Source organism: Maylandia zebra, unplaced genomic scaffold (genome assembly GCF_041146795.1).
Source record: "Maylandia zebra isolate NMK-2024a unplaced genomic scaffold, Mzebra_GT3a scaffold11, whole genome shotgun sequence".
NCBI classification, from domain to species: Eukaryota; Metazoa; Chordata; class Actinopteri; order Cichliformes; family Cichlidae; genus Maylandia; species Maylandia zebra.
This window is the reverse complement of record NW_027490041.1, coordinates 7,434,705-7,455,360: the sequence shown is the minus strand read 5'-3', so window position 1 is coordinate 7,455,360 and position 20,656 is coordinate 7,434,705. Positions and strand designations below refer to the sequence as shown.

Genomic DNA, 20,656 nt, shown 5'->3' with positions numbered 1-20,656 from the left:
TTGGACTTTGCAGCTGTTTCTGGTCATCAGTTCATTCCTGCAAACCTCTGAAGCTGAACAACAATGATGCTGCATTGCTGGCTGATCCCAAAAGGTTGATTCTGTTCATCTGGACGTTTTCAGAAACGTTTGCTCACTGATCAGGTGACTTCTTCAGTCTCAGCTGACTGCAGCTTTACAAGCTTACAAACAGCACATTTGCACAATGACTGAAAGCAGCAGCACCTGATATATATGATACTAATATAATACATATACATATATAATCCATACTAATGATGAAGGAACTGAGCTCACAGTCCATTGTTCATTCAGTGAACTACTCAGTTTATTTTGGGCCTCAGAAATGCTCACTCTGTTTGTACATCACTGTCAGCAATAGACTCATTCTGCTGTGTGGACAGGAACACATGTGACATCACTTCCTGTTTGTTTGTGACTGAAGAGGAAGAAGTTTACAAGGAATCATTTAGAAGAGTTTCAAACATCAACTGATTGAATCCATGAATCTGAAAACGTGTTTGTGAGTGAAAGAGACAGACATGTACAGACTGAACTATCTGTTCAACAGTCAGAGTGTTTCTGTAACAGGAGACACTCTTTACACTCCACTCAGCACAGGGACACTGAGGCACCACGACCGACTGTAAACCCAGGATAAAGAGTTTGAGTGAATGTGGTGTTGAAGGTGTGGAAGTGGATCAGAGTGTCAGAGGAGACTCTGTAGAAGGACAGAGTGCCAGCAGGACAGTCCACATACACTGCTGCTCTGTTAGAGACAGAGGAGGAGGAGGAGGAGGAGGAGATGGATGTTTCTCTGTTATTGTGACAGACAGACTGAGGACCATCATCAGAGCAGATCAGACTCCAGGACTGATCATTGTGTCCAAACCAACAGTCAATTCTGCCTCCTTTCCTTCTGATGCTTCTGTAACTCACTGATATACAAACGTCTCCTGTCCACTCGACCTCCCAGTAACAGCGACCAGTCAGACCATTTCTACACAGCAGCTGAGGAACATCAAATCTGTCTGGATGATCAGGATATGACTGAACCTCCTCCACACGTGTCACCTTCCTGTTGTTGTCAGACAGTTGGAGCTTTGTGTTCACTGTGTTTGTGTCGATTGTGAGTTGACAGGAATCTGATGGAGAGAACAAACACAATCCAGCTGCAGTTATTGATCCATCATCTGTTCATTGATTGACACTTTGATGATGACTCCTGACATGATGAAGATGGTTGAATGTGTGCTGCTTTGTTTTCATGAATCCCATTAAAAACACACTTACACTTCCTCAGACCTGGTCTCAACCATCGGACTCCAGCAGGCTCCACCCTGAAAGGAGGAGGGGGGTCAGAGCAGCACAGTCAGCATGCACACATGGACATTACATGGCTCTCACACACACACTGCTACACACTGATAAAGGAACCGTCCAACATTTTCACAAACACACTTCAATCCATACGTGGATCAAACTGCCGATGATTGGACTGATCCTAGATCAGTACATCACTGTACTGAATGAAATACAAACTGTGGCCTTCATCATCTTTATATCTCCTGTTTAGGTGGAAAGGACACCTCCCTGCCTTTGCTGCCAGCTGGTTTTCTCCTCTTGGAAACACATTTAACGTGGCTGACACTTTATTAGGTACACAGTGGCCACTGTCTCAGGTACAGTTCACCTGTGACCTAATAAAGTGGCGGTCACTTGTTTACGAGCCATCTCCCTTCAGCTTTTTTAGCCGACCTGTTTACCTCCAACTTTGCATCAGCAGCAGCGAGCCACAGACCGAGTCCGGCAGGAGCAACAATCCCACCACAACTTCTCCAGAAACGACCTCGTCTGGTTTCATTATTTTATTTCCACACAGAACAGACTGGATGTTATCAGCACACAGACATCACATGAACTTGTGCATTACAACATGTTAGTGGATTATCCACCAATAAATGAGGAGATGTTGGACGTGTTAACAGATGACAGATTAGGCCTGGGTCTGTGGTACTGTTAGCAAACAGAATATTAACCAGGAACAGCTCCTTCATTTCCATCATTTAAGGTGGCTAATACAAACCACACCTCATCTCCTAATGCACTGAGCTTTCCTTATCTCTGACTCTGACTGACTGCTGGCTCCATGGTGTTCCTCCCCCTGCTGAGAAGCTGCAAACAGCTGCCTTCTTTGCATCACATACATCAGTCTGTCCACTGTCAGTCTTTCCATGACTTTCCCTGGATGAGGTGTTAGAGCTGTAGGCCTGTAACCTGTGGTCGTAGTGGGGTCTTTCCCTGCTTTCACAGTTCTTTCCAGCTTCCTGATATATTCTATTATAGAAGAGCAGCAGAGCCTCCTCTAACTGCTTCATCATGATGTAACACACCTGATCCTTCCCAGGTGAAGTCATTTTATGCATTTAAGAGCTGCTTTGAATTCAACATTACAAACTGAACATTAGAACTATCCTCTTCTCCAGGATTTTCCTGATTTAACATTTCAATATGATTCATTTTTGTTCTCTACACCTGCCGTCATCACTTCAATTATTCCCACTGTGGATTTGATCAGATTGTTTGCCCAGCATCTCTACATTTTCCCGTCCATACTACCTGTAGCTCATTAATACTATTAATACTGGAAACTGCTGTTGAAACCTGATGGTGACACTTTCTGGTGAAGAAGTGAATTGCAGTAACAGGACTGGCTGGCTTATGATACACTGGACATTTCCATCAGTGCGTTTATGAAGCCACTGTAAGTAATAACAGGTTTATTACCTGTCAGGACCTTTGTGGATATTAGTTTATTGCATGGCCTGTTAATGTGTGTCGAGAGGAGTTGTTGTTGAAGCTAACAGCATCATTATTATTGTAACTGTTTAACAGGTGTTATGTAAACTACATTTATATTTCATTGTGGGAGAATCAAAAGTGCTTTGTTTTCTCTGCTCACAGACAAAACAGATACACGCATGTATATTCAGCCCACGTCCAGCTCTGCATGCACTCCTGCTCCGTTTCTATAGAGAATAAACAGTTTAACACAATCATTCTCCATTGTTTTCAACTCAACCAGCTGCATTTAATGAAGGAGTTTGAATTTACTTTACAACAGCTGCTGTTGTTTCCTGTCTGCATTCATGTTCTTAACTGTACTCCACACATTCTGAACTGGTGTAGTTCTTCCTAAAGTACTGCAGTATTCCTGCCAGTACATTCTCTTAGTTTTCCTAACTGTTTCCTCTGATGCTATGGAACGCCAGGACTGCCATAATGAATTAATTAAATACACCATTAAATAATTAATTAAATGTGGCAATAATTAATTAAAATTGGAATTAATTAATTAAATAGTTATGACACATGTAATTAATTAATTATTGACACATTTAATTAATTATTTATGTATTTCACATTTTAATTAATTATTGACACATTTAATTAATTATTGACACATTTAATTAATTATTTATGTATTTCACATTTTAATTAATTATTGACACATTTAATTAATTATTGACACATTTAATTAATTATTTATGTATTTCACATTTTAATTAATTATTGACACATTTAATTAATTATTGACACATTTAATTAATTATTTAATGATATATTTATTTATTTCATTTTGGCAGTCCTGACGCCTGGCTCTCGTCATGAAATAATTTTATCTGTCAGCCTCACCCATCAAACTCAGGGGGCGGGGTTAACGCTGCCCATGCAGCTTCTCTAACATTTGATTGGTTGCCGTGCAAAGTAAGTCAAAACAGGTCGATCCTAGATAATGGATTGCTTGTGTAGACTTGGGGCAGCCAGGTATCCCAGAATGCAGATCAAATCACAGGCAGCAATGGTGGTGGTGTAGTTTTAAAATACCCCGTTTTTCTGTCACCAGCTACACTTTTAACAGTGTTTTAGCCGCGAATGTCGCGACGTATGTCTGGTCAGGTTGTCAACATAGAACATGTTTGCAAAAGTGCTCAGATGTTTTCAGAGATTTCACTAGCTCTGCTAACAGTTAGCATGCAGAGTGCACCGAGGGGGTTACGTTAACCGGTTTGTTTACATATTCCACTCTCCGTGTTCCACATGTTGCATTCGCAGATTCTCATTTTCACCGAACGATCGTCTCTTTCCGCCTGGTCTTGTGTCTCTGTGCTTCTGTAACATAAAGAACGAGCTGACATTTTTCTCACGAAACCAGCGATCAGCTCAGCAGACCCTCAGTTTACCTGCATGCATCCTCCTCCTCATCTGTCAGCTGTTTAACACCTGCTGCTAATTCAAGAAACACGTTACCTGGTGATAGTCACAGTTTAACTGCACAAGATAAGTAAATATAGTATTTTCCCCGAGCGCAGAGCTGCTGGAGCTCGTTTCCTTACAGAGCACTTTATAGGCGAACAGCTTTATCAGCGGCTGATGTCCAATCACCGGCACACAGCTTTCAAACCTCAGCTGAGTTTTAGCTCTCAGTGGTTAAACGCTGGACTTCATTCACTCAGGTTCTGTCTGTCGGGTCACGTTTACTTCGCTGTTTTATTTACAACTGAGCAAATCGGTTTGGCTGAGGTTAAAGTTACGTTTCATAACTGCATAGTTTCACAGACGTTTAATGGTTCACTGGCACATGTGTTAGACTGAACTATCATCTAAATATCATCTGTTTTTTAATAGTTATTCAACTGTATTCTAAGCACCAGCTGTCTGTTAGAATGTGATTTTTTTTCTCTCTCTGTTGGCAGAGGTATAAAAATGCGCAGGAAAATCTGACGTGCATGGCAAACTTCACCGACGATATTTAGGGAGGAATAAACACACATCAAACATAAATGAACCATTTGTCTGTCTCCATAATTGAGAGCATTTTCTCTTCTTATGTCAACTCTCTCTCTCTCTCTCTCTTTTTTTTTTTTTTTTTTTTTTTTTGCTTTTTCGGTCATGTTATGTTTACCTGTCAAAGGCTTGTTACAAACTATGAAACACATCGTGCAGACTTCTGGATGTTAGAAGAAAACTAATACTGCTCATGAATGAGACTAAAGGCAGGAAGGTGTCCTTTAAAACTAAACATGTTAATAGGACCTCCCTGTTTATATCATAGTTTATGATATAGCACGTGTATTTCAGTAATAGCCTGCTGAGGCCACTATACGTGCTGGCCTCATATCAAATGTGAAGGCAGACTGAGTCTATGTTTGACGTTTTTTATATCTAATCTTCCTTTTCAAACATTTAAACAGCAGCGAGTCTGCAGCTGAGGGAATACAAATTCAAATTGTCGGAACAGGTTTGCTCGTTTCTTGGATTCATTTGGTGATTTATTAAATGTATAACTGTGTGGTGGGGCGTGGTCTGCGGTGCCGTGCAGGGAGGGCGGACGCACCTGCACGGCATCCTTAATCACGCCCGCCTAGTTAAAAACACGGGGACTGAGGGGTTTGGGGGTGTTGTGGTGTGGTGAGATGTAAATAAAGATGACTCTGAACGTTGCTCCGTGGTCCCGCCGTGTCTTATTCACGCCACATTGGTGCCGAAACCCAGGAGGCAGCACGGCGGGTCCATATCGGAGCCAGGGAATGGAGGAGCTGGCCCAGAGGGTGGCCGAAATGGCGGCCGCCCAGCGGGAGCAGGCGGCGGAGGTGCGTCGCCAGCAGGAAGAGCTGCAGGACCAGTCCGAGCGGCACCTGGAAAGGATTGGGGAGCTGGCGGCGCTGCTCTGGGCCTGGGCGCCACCCCCACAGGTGTGTCCCGAGGACAGTGAAGCGGTGGAGGAGCCGCGTGAGGCACCTCAGCAGCCGGAGGTGGCAGACGAGGCGCGCGGGGATCTGCGCCTGCCGGAGGAGGGGGAACAGCCAGGTGAAGGGCTGCTCCTGCCGGGAGTGGTGGATGAGCCGCTCCAACCGGAGGCGGCAGACGAGGTGCGCGAGGGTCTGCGCCGGTTGGAGAAAGAGGAGCTGCACGAGGGGCTGCTCGAGCCGGGAGTGGCGGCGGAGGGAGCAGTAGTGACGGAGGAGTCGCGCTATGGGCTGCTCCAGCAGGGAGCGACAGCGGTGACGGAGGGGCCGCGCAAGGAGCTGGAGGTCCCAGTGCCAGGGGAGCTTGCTCGAGTGGAACTGGCGAGCGAGGCGGGCGCCACGCTTGAGATCGCCGTGCTCGCCAGACCGGCCTCACCACCACCAGAGGCCTGTACACGCCACACCTCTGCCCAGCCACCTGTGAGCTGGGGCTCACGCTTGTGCCGGCCGCGCCGGGTGCACCTGTCACGTGTCCGACTTCCGAACCAGCTTTGCCTGCGCCGCTGGATTCGCGGGCGGCCGCCTGAACTCGCACCTCCCCGTCGCTTGGCCGGGGCCTGGGGGTGCCAGCTGTCCGGGCTGATTCCCTCTCCCACTGGCGGTGGGGGAGTAGGTTCGGCCGGATGGCTCCCCGGCCTCAATCGGGCGATGGGAGTATGTGGTGGGGCGTGGTCTGCGGTGCCGTGCAGGGAGGGCGGACGCACCTGCACGGCATCCTTAATCACGCCCGCCTAGTTAAAAACACGGGGACTGAGGGGTTTGGGGGTGTTGTGGTGTGGTGAGATGTAAATAAAGATGACTCTGAACGTTGCTCCGTGGTCCCGCCGTGTCTTATTCACGCCACAAACTGTTATTCTAATCTGCTGCTGAGTCTCTTACACTTTTCTTTATGCTGTATATTTTCACGTCTCTGGAATAGTTGGCAGTTAGATAGTCAGCTGGGAAACTTTGTGTTAACTCATGGAGCTGAGGATATCGTGGATATGCTGACCTCGCTGCGTGGTGTACAGAGCGAGGTCAGCATGATTAATATTCACAATAAAAATATTAGCCGAACATCATGAAGTCTGTATGTGTTTCATAGTGTCGAACAACCTTTGTACAGTTAAAGCCAGCAGTTACTACATGACGGAAACACCAACGTTATCTCTTTTATGTGTTTATACACAGGTCACGCTGATTACTGAACAAAAACCCAAAGATCAGATGTTAAACAGATTTATTTGCTCTCTCTCCTCCTTAAACATGTTTTTAATGTTAGTTATAATTCAGAATTGGCGACTGAAACACGTAGGACACATAAGAACATCAGGAAATAAAACACCGATAAATATAACCTCAGTAAAAGAAGTCAGCGGGGGTTACTACAGCTGTGTACCGGGGCCTGCGCTTTGTCGGTGGGATTGCTTGCGAGGTGAGCGGGTCTATCCCACGCTTTGCCGTGAGACTGGGACGACATCTCCGAAATCATCGAAACACTTTTGCAAAGAGGCTGTATCTTGACAAACCGACCAGACACATGAAGATTAAACCACTACATTCTCGGCTAAAAAAATATTAAAACGGTATTTGGTAACACACAAACAGGGTTTTTCAAAGCTCAGTTCTGTTAGCTTCCACATGCCGGTTGTTGTGTGCTAGAAACAATGGCCACCAGGCCAAAGCAATGGTTTTGACTCGATCAGCGTTAACCCCGCCCCCTGAGTTTGATGGGTGAGGCTGACAGATAAAATTATTTCATGATGAGAGCCAGGCGTCAGGACTGCCAAAATGAAATAAATAAATATATCATTAAATAATTAATTAAATGTGTCAATAATTAATTAAATGTGTCAATAATTAATTAAAATGTGAAATACATAAATAATTAATTAAATATGTCAATAATTAATTAATTAAATGTGTCAATAATTAATTAAAATGTGAAATACATAAATAATTAATTAAATGTGTCAATAATTAATTAATTACATATATCATAACTATTTATTTAATTAATTAATTCCAATTTTAATTAATTATTGCCACATTTAATTAATTATTTAATGGTGTATTTAATTAATTCATTATGGCAGTCCTGGCGTTCCATATGATGCTCGTTGCTATTCTTTCCTCAATGCAAATTCATGCTAAGCTCCTTCATATCCATCCCTGTTTCTAAACCTGTAATAATTGCTTTAATGTGTCTTTGGCCTAATTATGAGTCTGTCCACATGTTTGTAGTTCCCCACTTGCTTTGGTTTCTTAGCTCTGATTCTCTGAAATTTATCCTGGAAATCATTTACTGGCATCTCTCCCTCTCACTCCCACTATCCCCAGAACACCAGAGTATTCATCTCCTGGTTTATCCTATGGCCTCTTTGCATTTTCTCCAATCATCCCTGTTTCTAGAGTCTCACCCCATCTGCAGGCAGTCCAAGAGAAACTGCCTCTGCCATTTTCTTCTTCTTAATCTTTGATTTTTCTCTTCACTTTCTCCATTGGGTCTTCTTAGACGCACTTTCCAGAAAGCAGCAACATTTTTTGTGCCCCATTTTTCAAATTGTGCATCTTACTTCAGCTTAATATGTTTACTGTTTTGTTTTTACACAGGTCATGTAAAAGAAATCCTACCAGAGGCTCGACAAAGCTGAACTGAAAGACAGCACAGGCAATAAATCAGAGCAGCACAGAACTTAAGCTCATGGTCCATAGAAGCTGGGCTCTACAGGTGTACCAGGACAAGCTTAGTGTAAGTCCCCCGAAAAAGTTTCACTTGTGCTGTTTCGGTGTAAATTACTGGTTTGTTTGAACAATTTCATCAGCTGAACCATAAATACTCCAAAACAATTTCTTTGTGACTCAGTGTGATTTTTCATTTTGTAATATTAGCATGTCAAACTCTACATTCTCTACACAGATGAGAAATGAAGTGTATTTAATAATAAAAGTTATCTCTCAGAGACAAAGTTAGTGTCTCATTCAGGTCTGTATCTGAGTAGCCTCAGACACATGCAGTGCTCATATTTGCTGTTTTGTGTGTCACTCAGACCTCTTCCTGACAGGGGCAGCAATTTCATTTAAAGTCCCATTCACTGATACAGGCTGCTGGAGCTCCAACCAGGAGGGTACACACATGATCCAGGGAAAAATCTGATTAATATTTTTGTGCTGAAACTTGAACGTATATGTTCTCTTAGATAAATATTAAGAGGTCCTGTGTTTTACCACAAAATCAAAGTAGTAAAACACAGGACCTTTGGGTTAGATATAAGGTGATTTCACAAATCATGTCTGTTGTAAATGAGTAAGCCATTTATCGACCTGACTCAGGTTTTAAATCATCATCAGAAAAGACTGAATCCTGACCTGAGAATTCCAAGTGTACACTTTGGACTTTCCACTGCAGAAAATAGAAGCTTCAGTCCTGAATCCTGCAGGCTGTTGTTACCCAGATCCAGCTCTGTCAGACGGGAGGACTGGGAGCTCAGGACTGAGGACAGAGCTTCACAGCTTCTGTCTGACAGGTTACAGCCACTCAGTCTGAAGAAAGGATGACAAGAAGACATGAAACACTTGTGTTAAAGTATATTCATGGTGCCATGCGGAGCTACTACATTTACAATATTTCAACACTGTTTCAGGACATGCTGGAATCCTTATTGCCTCATGTTACAAAAGTCAAATGTGGCAGTTTACTGTGACTTGGATGGATTCATTAAAAAAAAAACAAACATAAACACTGTTAATTTTTTCCAAATGAAATTGATTAAATGATGTTAATTGATGGAAAAAAAATCGATATTGCTTGATCTGACCTCAGCGTTTCCAGTTTGCAGTATTGACTCTTCATCCCAGCAGACAGAAGCTTCACTCCTGAATCCTGCAGGTTGTTGTTACCCAGGTCCAGCTCTGTCAGATGGGAGGACTGGGAGCTCAGGACTGAGGACAGAGCTTCACAGCTTCTGTCTGACAGGTTACAACCACTCAGTCTGAAATCAAGCGGGAAGGGAGACAAGATCAACCAAACAAATCAGAGCTTTATTGCTGTTTTTGTTGTTTTTAAGCAGAAATCAGTGAGGTGCTGGTAGATTCTGTTCTTTTGGTTTATTACCCAACAACACACACATACACTAATATTTGTGACTTTTGTAATAGTAGCATTTACAATGCAAAGCAACAGCGATCACAGATTGAAGGGGCCTGAATAAAACTACAATGCAGTGATTTTTAAGATGACCTGTTTTTCCAATTTCCAACAACAGATTTCTCCAACCTTACAGTTAAAAATAATTCTTTATCTCATACTGAATCTTGGTGCACCTCCCCCCAGTTTATTAAAATGAAGAGGTACTGAAGTTGCTGTAAGTGATGTGTGATGCCACTGATTTCCTTTCTGATCCAATACAAAGTAAAATTCAGGCTGGTATCTGCGATACTGATGAAAACTATTCCCTCAGAATCAATACAAGACATCATAAGAAAATATGATGTTTTGTATAACATAAAATATTCAATTAATAATCAAAAACAGATGTGACTGAAAATAATCAAGCTGGGAAACATTTTATGGCCATTGCTACAGGCCATTCGATCCTTTTACAACCATTGCAAGAGCTTGGTTGGCATAGCCGGCAATAAGTTGGATAGCAATAAGTCCGGTGGGTGATGGGCTCCGCCAGGGCTGCCCTTTGTCACAGATTCTGTTCATAATTTTTATGGACAGAATTTCTAGGTGTAGCCAAGTGGCAGAAGGCTTTCACCTGGGGGGGGGGGGGGGGGGGTCTCAGAATCTCATCTCTGCTTTTCGCAGATGATGTGGTTCTGTTGGCTTTATCGGGTGATGGAACGGTTTGCAGCCAAGTGTGAGGCAGCAGGAATGAGGATCAGCACCTCCAAATCTGAGGCCATGGTCCTTAGGGTGGAGTGTCCACTCCGGGTCAGGGACAAGTTCCTGCCCCAAGTGGAGGAGTTTAAGTATCTCGGGGTCTTGTTCACGAGCGATGGGAGAAGAACGCAGGAGAACAATAGGTGGATTGGTGCTGTGGCTGCAGTGATACGGACCATGTACCGATCCATCGTGGTGAAGAGAGAGCTGAGCATTAAAGCGAAGCTCTCAATTTACCCATCGATCTATGTCCATACCCTCACCTATGGTGTCGAGCTGTGGGTAGTGACCGAAAGAACGAGATCATGGATACAAGCAGCGGAAATGGGCTTCCTCCGAAGGGTGGCTGGCCTCTCCCTTAGAGATAGGGAGAGGAGTTCAGCCATCCGGAAAGGCCATTGAAAGGAGTCAGTTGAGATAGTTTGGGCATCTGACAAGGATGCCTCTTGGGAAGGTGTTCTGGGCATGTCCCATCGGGAGGAGGCCCCAGGGCAGACCCAGGACACACTGGAGAGATTATATCTTTCAGCTGGCCTGGGAATGCCTTGGTGTTCCCCCGGACAAGCTGGAGGAGGTGGCTGGGGAGAGGCAGGTCTGGGCTTCTCTGCTTGGGCTGCTGCCCCCACGACCCGGCCCAGGATAAGCGTAAGAAAATGGATGGATGGTGTTATTTTCTCTCTGTTTCCTATATTAAATATTTTGAATTGTATTTCTGTTGCTTAAAGCCAATAGCTGCTGTTTCACTCCCAGTACACTGTATATTTTTAAAATAGCTAGTCTATAGTCAACTTTAAATGCTCTACAATTTGAACAAATGGGATTTGTAGTTTTAAAGATGCAGTGAATTTAAACATTTAAACATAGACAGAAAAACCCGGAGCCTGGATTTACGTCACTGTACAAAGTTTAGCAACCGTGCTATACAACACTGCCAGCTACATATTTCCTCCCTCTATGCAGGGATAGTACCTGCCTGCAGCACTACTCTGTGTTAAAATTTACTTTTATTTGTGTTGGAGGAGGTTTTCACCCCTGCCACATTTCTCACAACTAGCATCTTGGCAGTTTGTGGAGCTGAAATATCTTCACACATGACTCGCTTATGATCATCACCTGAGTGAGCGAGCACACATCAGCTGTGAAGTATTTTTACGGCTGTATTTCACACATTACTGTGGAAGAAGCAGTTCCTACTAATCATTTAGACAATCCCAACAATGCAGTTACTTTCAACTGTGTTCCTGTTAATAATAAAAAAAAAAATACCCCAAATTACTAAAATGTCGATATTTTAATACATTCTAGAACAGAAATAATATATATCAATAAATAACAATCAACACATCACGCCCAGCAGCCTGGACACCCCTGATTCATGTGAACCAGCCCAAGGCTACATACCGAGAGAAACGACAAAGAACCAAATTCTCAAAAATCCAAACAAAGAAATATTAGCACACATGTGATTCTGCACATGGGTCCATCCTACCAACCAACCTCAGATCTCGACGCATGCTCACATCAATGCACATACATTTGCAGATTTTAATGTTCTGTTTTTTTTTTTTTTTTTTTTTTTTTAAATGACATCAGAAACAGCAGTATGCGACATTACGTGATGGCAGAGCTTCAGTTCATCCTTTGTCATTTTTTTTTTTTTTTTTTTTTTTTTAAATAAATAGGACAGGGGGAATGAATGAGAGAGAGAGGGGGAGAGAAAGAAAGAAAACCAAAGGGGAGAAGAGACGGTGAGAAGGGGGGGGAAGAGAGAGAAAAAATAAAAAAAAAAACTCCTGGGTCACCTGTATGGAGAAAAAAAAACCAAAAAAAAAAAACCAAACAAACAAAAACAAACAGAGGAGACAGCAAACAACAAAGAGCAACATAATAATAGAGAAAACAAAGCACCATCACAATAAACTAGCTAGTCATAGATATCAGTATTTACTAAGTAATAAACGATATTGTGCAGCACGCAAGATAGACAGCGCACAGTGTGCTTTGAGGCAGCAGCCAAGAAAGCTTTAGTCCGCGTCTGTGAATACCCATGTGTGCATACCTGTGTGGATCAGCATGCTTGCATTCCAAAGGTTTCTCCATGTAATGATCTGCTAGGGAGTGTGGGGGGGCCACAGCCCCGTCCTCCAGGGTGTGAAGCGGGTATGGAGGAGATCAAAACTCCAGACATCCAGAGGCCCCCAGAACACAAGAGACCATGGAAGACCAACAGAGGGGCAGCCGCGCCACTGTCCCAGTAAGAGCTGAGGAGAGTCCCAGATGAGGGCTCGCCCAGCAGCCGCGGAGCAGAAGTCAGGGGGAGTTGCAGTGACGCGCCCGTGAGCTCCGCCGGCCCCCAGCTGCGCCTGAGTGACCGAGCCCTAGGCCGAGAGGCCGGGGGCACCCCACCTCCAAAGGGGCCCGAGCGAGCCCCAGGCCCCAGGCCCCGACAAGCGGCCGCCAAGGAGTGAGCCGGTGTGTACCCGGACGCCCACCCCCAGACACAAAGAACCACCAACACACCGACACCTGAGGGAGTCCGCCACCGGCAGGGGAAGTGGTGGTGGGTGGAGATAGGCCTCCAAACCTTGGAGGGCCTGAGGTGTCCCCAGAGAGGTGGCGTCTGATACCCAACCTGACATATAGACACAGACATACAGGCACACACAGACACAAACATCCATTCCCACCCTCATGCTCTCATATGCACTCACTCCACACTCAACCAACGTGGAGACAGACATAAAGAGACGCTGTACACACAATCACACTCCCCAAGCGTACTCTACAAACCGGGTCTAGGTACCCTTGCCCCTGGAGGGGGGAATTGCACCCAGACCCAGGTGGTGTTACCCTTTTCCCTGCGGTGGGGAGAGGCAGACCACCCCGACTCCGCAGCAGCAGGGAGGCCCCACACCCCAGACCGCAGTCGGACGGCCAACTCCTCCTACTAGCCCTCCCGCTCCAGCAGGCCGCAGAGAATGGGGGTGGGAGAAGACTCCAAACCTCCCTCCACCCGCTCATTGTAGTGTTGATGCATATGTGTTCTAAGGTGCAATTAAAACCCAGGAGGGCATGGAGCTACCTGCCAAGGAGCAGCAGGTAAGCGCATAGTCCCTCCTGCTAGCCCTCAATGACTAAGTGTATTTAAAATTGAGAGGTGGGCAACGACGTCAGGGGTGAGGTATACACCCTGATGGTGATTTGGACTCCGTGATTGTGCCCACCCCCAAGATCCTATATGTATGTGTAATGAGAGTGTGAATAATGTGAATGTCTAAGTTGTGGGATAAAATTGAGGCAGAGGCAGCCAGAAGGGGACAGGGGGGGGGGGGGGGGGGGGGTAGCCTCCTCTGCACCCTGGTGACATACCCCCACTCCAAGGCCCTGCATGTGTGGGTGGTTGTGGAGGAGCGGGAAGAGGGAGGCAGCTGGAGATGGGGAGGGAAGGAAGGGGGGGGCAGGTAACCCCTCCCTGGGGCCAGCTCCCCCGCTGACCCCAGTAGGCACTCCCACCCTCCGCGACCCGCCAGGGAAGGGGGGCCCAGGCCCATCAGACCGGGGCCCAGTGCAGTAGCGCCCCCCGGCTCCACAGAGCCCTGGACAGTCCACCCAACCCCACCACAGAGAAAACTGCACCCACCCCACCAACCACACATCTTCCAGACTACATAAGACGGTAAACGCCCAGGCTGAGATCTTCCTCCACCTCTCCTGTATCTCCCCCTCCTGCAGAGAGTTCCTGAGAGAAGAAAGCTCCTGCAAGATGTGACCATCCCCCCCACCAGTTGAAGAGCCCCCCAGGCGGCTCGATGCACCGGCGGCACCCTGCTCCAGGGCCGGGCCCCCATGCACCCACCCGCCCACAACCCCGGCAACACACCAACCAGGACCCGAGCCCCCGAGGCCCGGCCCGGGCCCCAGCCCAGAGACGGAGCGCCCCCAGAACCTCACGCCCATCCCGGACCCACCCAGGGGCAGCCAGGTTGCCAGGTCAGTAACCCACGTCCGTCAGCACAGACCCTCCCCTAGCCCCGCTGCACGCAGCCGCGAGAAAACAGTCACCTGAGAGCCAACAGAGCCCTCAACCGGACGTGACCGCTACCCCGGGTTGAGCCCCCCAAGGAAGATGCCTCCGGGGAACCCCCCGACGCCCTAAGCCTGTCCCTACCCCCTCACCAATCACAACAGTGAAGGCGGGACCAAACTATGACCCCCCACCCCCACTAGGTGATGGAGCTGATAAAAGGGGCCCAGAGCAATTGATCTAATGTGGTGGCAGAGGCTGTGTCAAGACTAATGTAATCTAATAGATAATTTCTATATTGGTTAGAATTAAGATTATTTTTATTTTTCCAGTTCATGAGGACTGTTTTCTTGGCTATGCATAGGGCAGTGAAGATCATATGGGCTATATTCTTTTCTGAAGTGACATTATCTAAGCTGCCCAACAAACACACTAAGGGGGAGGTTGGAATGTTACATTTCAAGTCTTCACATATCTCGCGCCAAAACTTTTGCACTGGTGGACAGAACCAAAGCGCGTGGATGTAATTGTCTGGTGTATTGCCTTGACAGTGTGAGCAGTTGTTGGAAGATGTAAAGCCCATCTTGAACATCCGATGACCTGTATAGTGCACTCTATGAAGTATTTTGTATTGTATTAATTGCAGACTGGGATTTTTAATTAATTTAAAAGTTTTTAAGCAAATCTGAGACCAGAAGTTTTGGTCTAGGTTGACTGATAAATCTGCTTCCCACTTTGCAGTAGGAAGGGATATTGATTCATCTAATTTAGAAAATGTTCTGTATATTTTAGATAATAATTTGGGGGATTTAAGAGTAAGAAAATGTGCCGCACTTAGTGGTGTTTGTAATTCAACTTGACTGAGGTTAAATTTCTTTTTTACTATGGATTTAATTTGTTGATATTCTAAAAACCTTGTCTTGTTGATCCCATATTGTTCAACTAGTCTGTCAAATGGAATAAATTCTGTTCCCTCTAATATATGTTCTAAGTATTTAATTCCTTTACAACTCCATTCTGGGAAATTAATCATATTATTGTTTTGTAATATGTCAGGGTTATTCCAGATAGGTGTACGTTTGCATGGGATTAATGAAGACTCCGTTATTTTTAGAAACTCCCACCATGCTGTTAGAGAAAAGCTGATGTTGATACTTTTAAAGCATTCATGTCTTTTGATGTTTGAGCTAATAAATGGTAGGTCTGAAATCTCTAGATCCTTGCATAGTGCCTGTTCAACATCTAGCCAGGGCTCAACTAAGAAGGTATGTTTTAACCATTCTGAGATGAACTGAAGCCTGTTGGCTAAGAAGTATTGGTGAAAATTAGGCAGATCTAATCCTCCTCTATCCTTGGTTCTTTGTAGCGTTTTTAAGCTAATACGCGGGGGTTTATCTTTCCAAAGGAATTTGGAAATATATGAATCCAGAGATCTGAACCAATCTTGTGATGGTTTGTTAGGGATCATCAAAAATAAGTAATTTATTTTTGGCAAGATCATCATTTTTATAGTGGCGACCCTTCCCATGAGTGATATGGGTAAAGATTTCCATCTAGTCAGATCGCCTTCTACTTTCTTTAGAAGTGGGATGTGGTTTAGTTTAGTTAAGTCTGAAAGCTTAGGAGAGATATTAATACCTAAATATTTAATATTTCCGGATTGCAGTGGGGCAGAGGAAGAATTATGGAAGGAGCAGTTAATGGGGAGAACTGTAGATTTTGGCCAGTTAATTGAATAATCTGAAACTCTTGAAAACCAGTTTATTAAAGTAATTACCTCAGAGAGGTTGGTTTGTGTGTTTTGCAGAAAAAGCAACACATCATCCGCATAGAGACTGATTTTATGTTCTATGTTCTTACATTTTATGCCCTTGATTGTTGTAGCCTGTCTAAATGCTGCTGCTAGAGGTTCGATAAAAATTGCAAAAAGTGAAGGGGAGAGTGGGCATCCCTGTCTGGTGCCCCTCAGGAGACAGAAGCTGGAGGATGTCTGGTCATTTGTTCTGATACGAGCCGTTGGGGAATTGTATAATATTCTTATCCAGTTTATGAAAGAGTTTCCAAAACCAAATTTGTGTAAAGTTGCGAATAAAAATTTCCAATTAACTCTGTCAAATGCTTTTTCTGCATCTAGAGATAATATTATGGTTTCGATGTTTTTATCGTATGAGTAGTCTATTAAATTAAGTAATCTACGAGTGTTTGTTGAGGAGTGCCGACCTTTTATGAAACCAGTTTGGTCAGGATGAATTAAGAGGGGGGTCATTTTCTCTAATCTCTTTGAGAGAGCTTTGCAGATTATTTTAAGGTCTACATTTAAAAGAGAAATTGGACGATAGCTTGAGGGAAATAAAGGGTCTTTGCCTGGTTTTAGCAGGAGACTAATGTTGGCAGAATTCATATTTGGTGGTAGTCTGCCCTTTTCCTCGATTTCCTGCAACATGCTGTGGAATACTGGTGCCAAAATTGTCCAGAATTCTTTGTAGAATTCTGCAGGGAAGCCGTCTGGACCTGGAGCCTTATTATTGGGCATACTTATCAGGGCTTCCTGGAGTTCACTTGGCGTCAGTGGCGAATCCAGTTCCATTGCTTGATTGTCTAGTAATTTTGGAAGAGTTACGTTGTCAAGAAACAGATCAATTTCATTTTTAGATGGGTTTATTTGTGGTGAGTATAAAGTTTCATAGAAATCCCTAAAAATGTTGTTTATTCTTCCAGGATCATATATTGTGTTCCCCGATAAATCTTTAGCAGCACATATAGTTGTTTTTTCTTTATTTATTTTTAGCTGGTTAGCTAGAAATCGACCTGATTTGTTACTGTGTTCAAAATTCTGCAAGCGAAGTCTTTGTATAAGGAATTGTGTTTTTTTATTAATAGTTTCATTTAATTCTAGTTTTGTTTTGCATATTTTGTTCAATGTTTCCTGATCTTGGTGGGACGCGTAGGCTTCTTCTAGTGATTTGATGTTCTTTTCTAATTCCTGAATATTTTTGTTTTCTTCTTTCTTTTTGTGTGATGAGAAAGAAATTATTTTACCTCTCATCACAGCTTTCCCTGCTTCCCATAGAACAGAAGCAGATATTCCGGGAGTGTCATTAAAGTCTAAATATGAAGTCCATTCCTTTTTAAAGTATTTAATGTTCTGGTTTTAGAGTTTAACTAGAGTGTTTAATGTGGGTTCATAGATCAAAACATTTTAAGCTCCTTAAGTGTTTGAAGGCTGTATCCAAAGTTCATTCAAGTTACAATATTGTGGTCAAAAGTTCTCCTTTTTTCTTTTATACTATACAACTATGCTGGCTCATGGTTTTAGGACATGGATCTGTCATGGAAGAAATCTATGACCACTTTTAATCAATATTTTAAAAATAAACATGATCACAGATTTACTCACAGAGCTTTGTTGGAGGCTTTGACCACTGGCAACATTCTCAGAAGAGCCTCCTCTGAAGCAGAGTATTTCTGCAGGTCAAACACATCCAGATCTTCTTCTGATGACAGTAAGATGAAGACCAGAGCTGACCACTGAGCAGGAGACAGTTTATCTGTGGAGAGACTTCCTGATCTCAGGGACTGTTGGATCTCCTCCACTAGAGAACGATCATTCAGTTCATTCAGACAGTGGATCAGATTGATGCTTTTCTCTGCAGACAGATTCTCACTGAGCTTCTCCTTGATGTACTGGACTGTTGCTAGAGTGATTCCTGAGTTACTTCTTGTCTGTGTCATCAGACCTCGTAGGAGAGTCTGATTGGTCTGCAGTGAAAGACCCAGGAGGAAGCGGAGGAACAAGTCCAGGTGTCCATTTGGACTCTGTAAGGCCTTGTTCACAGCACTCTGGTGGAGAGATGGTTTAAACCACAGCATAAACTGGAAAGGCCACCAAGAGCCTCTTGTTTGTTGTTTTTGCAGCAGATTGAGTCCAGAGTTGATGAAGGTCAGATGGACATGAAGAGCAGCCAGAAACTCCTGAACACTCAGATGGATGAAGCAGAACACCTTGTCCTGGTACAGTCCTCTCTCCTCTTTAAAGATCTGTGTGAACACTCCTGAGTACACTGAGGCTGCTCTGATATCGATGCCACACTCTGTCAGGTCTGATTCATAGAAGATCAGGTTTCCTTTCTGCAGCTGATCAAAAGCCAGTTTTCCCAGAGACTCCATCATCTTCCTGCTCTCTGGACTCCAGTGTGGATCTGTCTCAGCTCCTCCATCATACTTGACCTTCTTCACTTTGGCCTGAACCACCAGGAAGTGGATGTACATCTCAGTCAGGGTGTTGGGCAGCTGTCCTCCCTCTCTGGTTTCCAGCACATCCTCCAGAACTGTAGCAGTGATCCAGCAGAAGACTGGGATGTGGCACATGATGTGGAGGCTTCGTGATGTCTTGATGTGGGAGATGATCCTGCTGGCCTGCTCCTCATCTCTGAATCTCTTCCTGAAGTACTCCTCCTTCTGTGGGTCAGTGAACCCTCTGACCTCTGTCACCATGCCGACACAGTCAGGAGGGATCTGATTGGCTGCTGCAGGTCGTGTGGTTATCCAGAGGCGAGCAGAGGGAAGCAGTTCCCCCCTGATGAGGTTTATCAGCAGCACATCCACTGAGGTGGACTTTCTAGGGTCAGTTAGGATTGTAGTTTTGTGGAAGTCCAGAGGAAGTCGACACTCATCCAGACCATCAAAGATGAACACAACCTGGAAGTCTTCAAAGCTGCAGATTCCTGCTTCTTTGGTTTCAGTAAAGAAGTGATGAACAAGTCCCACCAAGCTGAACTTTCCCTCTTTCAGCACATTCAGCTCTCTGAAAGTGAATGGAAATATGAACTGGATGTCCTGGTTGGCTTTGTCTTCAGCCCAGTCCAGGCTGTATTTCTGTGTTAAGACTGTTTTCCCAATGCCAGCCACTCCCTTTGTCAGCACTGTTCTGATTGGTTCATCTCTTCCAGGTGAGGCTTTAAAGATGTCTTCTTGTCTGATGGTTGTTTCTGGTCTGTCTGGTTTCCTGGATGCTGTTTCAATCTGTCTGACCTCATGTTCATCATTGACCTCTGCAGTCCCTCCCTCTGTGATGTAGAGCTCTGTGTAGATCTGATTCAGAAGGGTTGGGTTTCCTGCTTTAGCGATGCCCTCAAACACACACTGGAACTTCTTCTTCAGGGTGGATTTAAGGTTACGGTGACAAACTGCAGCTTGAAGTTCTGAATGAGAAGAAAAATAAACACTCAATTCCAAAAAGAACTAATCTTTAAAACACGTTGCTCCATCTTCCATCTCTGGAAAATGTTCATTTATCCAGCAGCTTAAATCTTTAGATAAATCCTCTTACTGCTCTGCAGACGGTCAGCCAGCTCCTCCTGCTTCATTCTCCTCAGGAAGTCCACTGTGATCTTCACAAATGCCTCTCTGCTGCTGCTCCTCTGACTCTCAAAGTATTCTGGGTAATCTGGACTCAGAACCTTCTGGATCTTCTTCAGCTCGTTCTTCACAAAAGTGATGATGTTGTCCTCCAGCAGCTGGAACAGAATACTTATGAATGAGCCAATCAGACTGAAATCATGGAGCCAAACATCAGATCCATGTTGGACACACTGACGATCCACTGGTCTACAAAGAGCAGCATGGAGATGACTGTGAACAGAACAGATGTAACAGTAGTTGTTGTACATGTACAGACCATAAATATGGAGTCCAGCTGTGTTTGATGCTGCTGGGCAGACTGACCACTGGGAACCTCTGAGCTCTGCTGCTCCACTCTGTGGAGGAACCATGAAGGATTAGATCAACACAGGATAAAGATCCAGGAGTTTCTGCTCAAATAACTTCATCTGAATCAAGTCTGTCAAGTTTTAAACTCTCAGATTGTGAACATATCAGTAATTTTCAGTCTGTTTTCATGGACGTCCTTTCAGTGGTGATGTCAGGGATGATTTTGAAGAAGCTCATCAAACTGAA

At 44.5% G+C, this 20,656-nt stretch overlaps 1 protein-coding gene across 1 annotated transcript; it reads right to left on the bottom strand.

Moving 5' to 3' along the window:
* Positions 1–527: 527 nt before the first annotated feature.
* LOC143416101 (uncharacterized) lies at positions 528–20,282 on the bottom strand. Its single transcript, XM_076881481.1, has 7 exons — positions 20,253–20,282; positions 20,031–20,217; positions 19,623–19,902; positions 9,608–9,781; positions 9,159–9,332; positions 1,294–1,340; positions 528–1,145 (listed from the first exon to the last, which is right to left on the bottom strand). The coding sequence occupies exons 1-7, from the start codon at positions 20,280–20,282 to the stop codon at positions 613–615; spliced, it is 1,425 nt and encodes a 474-aa protein (XP_076737596.1). The 3' UTR covers positions 528–612.
* Positions 20,283–20,656: the final 374 nt, after the last annotated feature.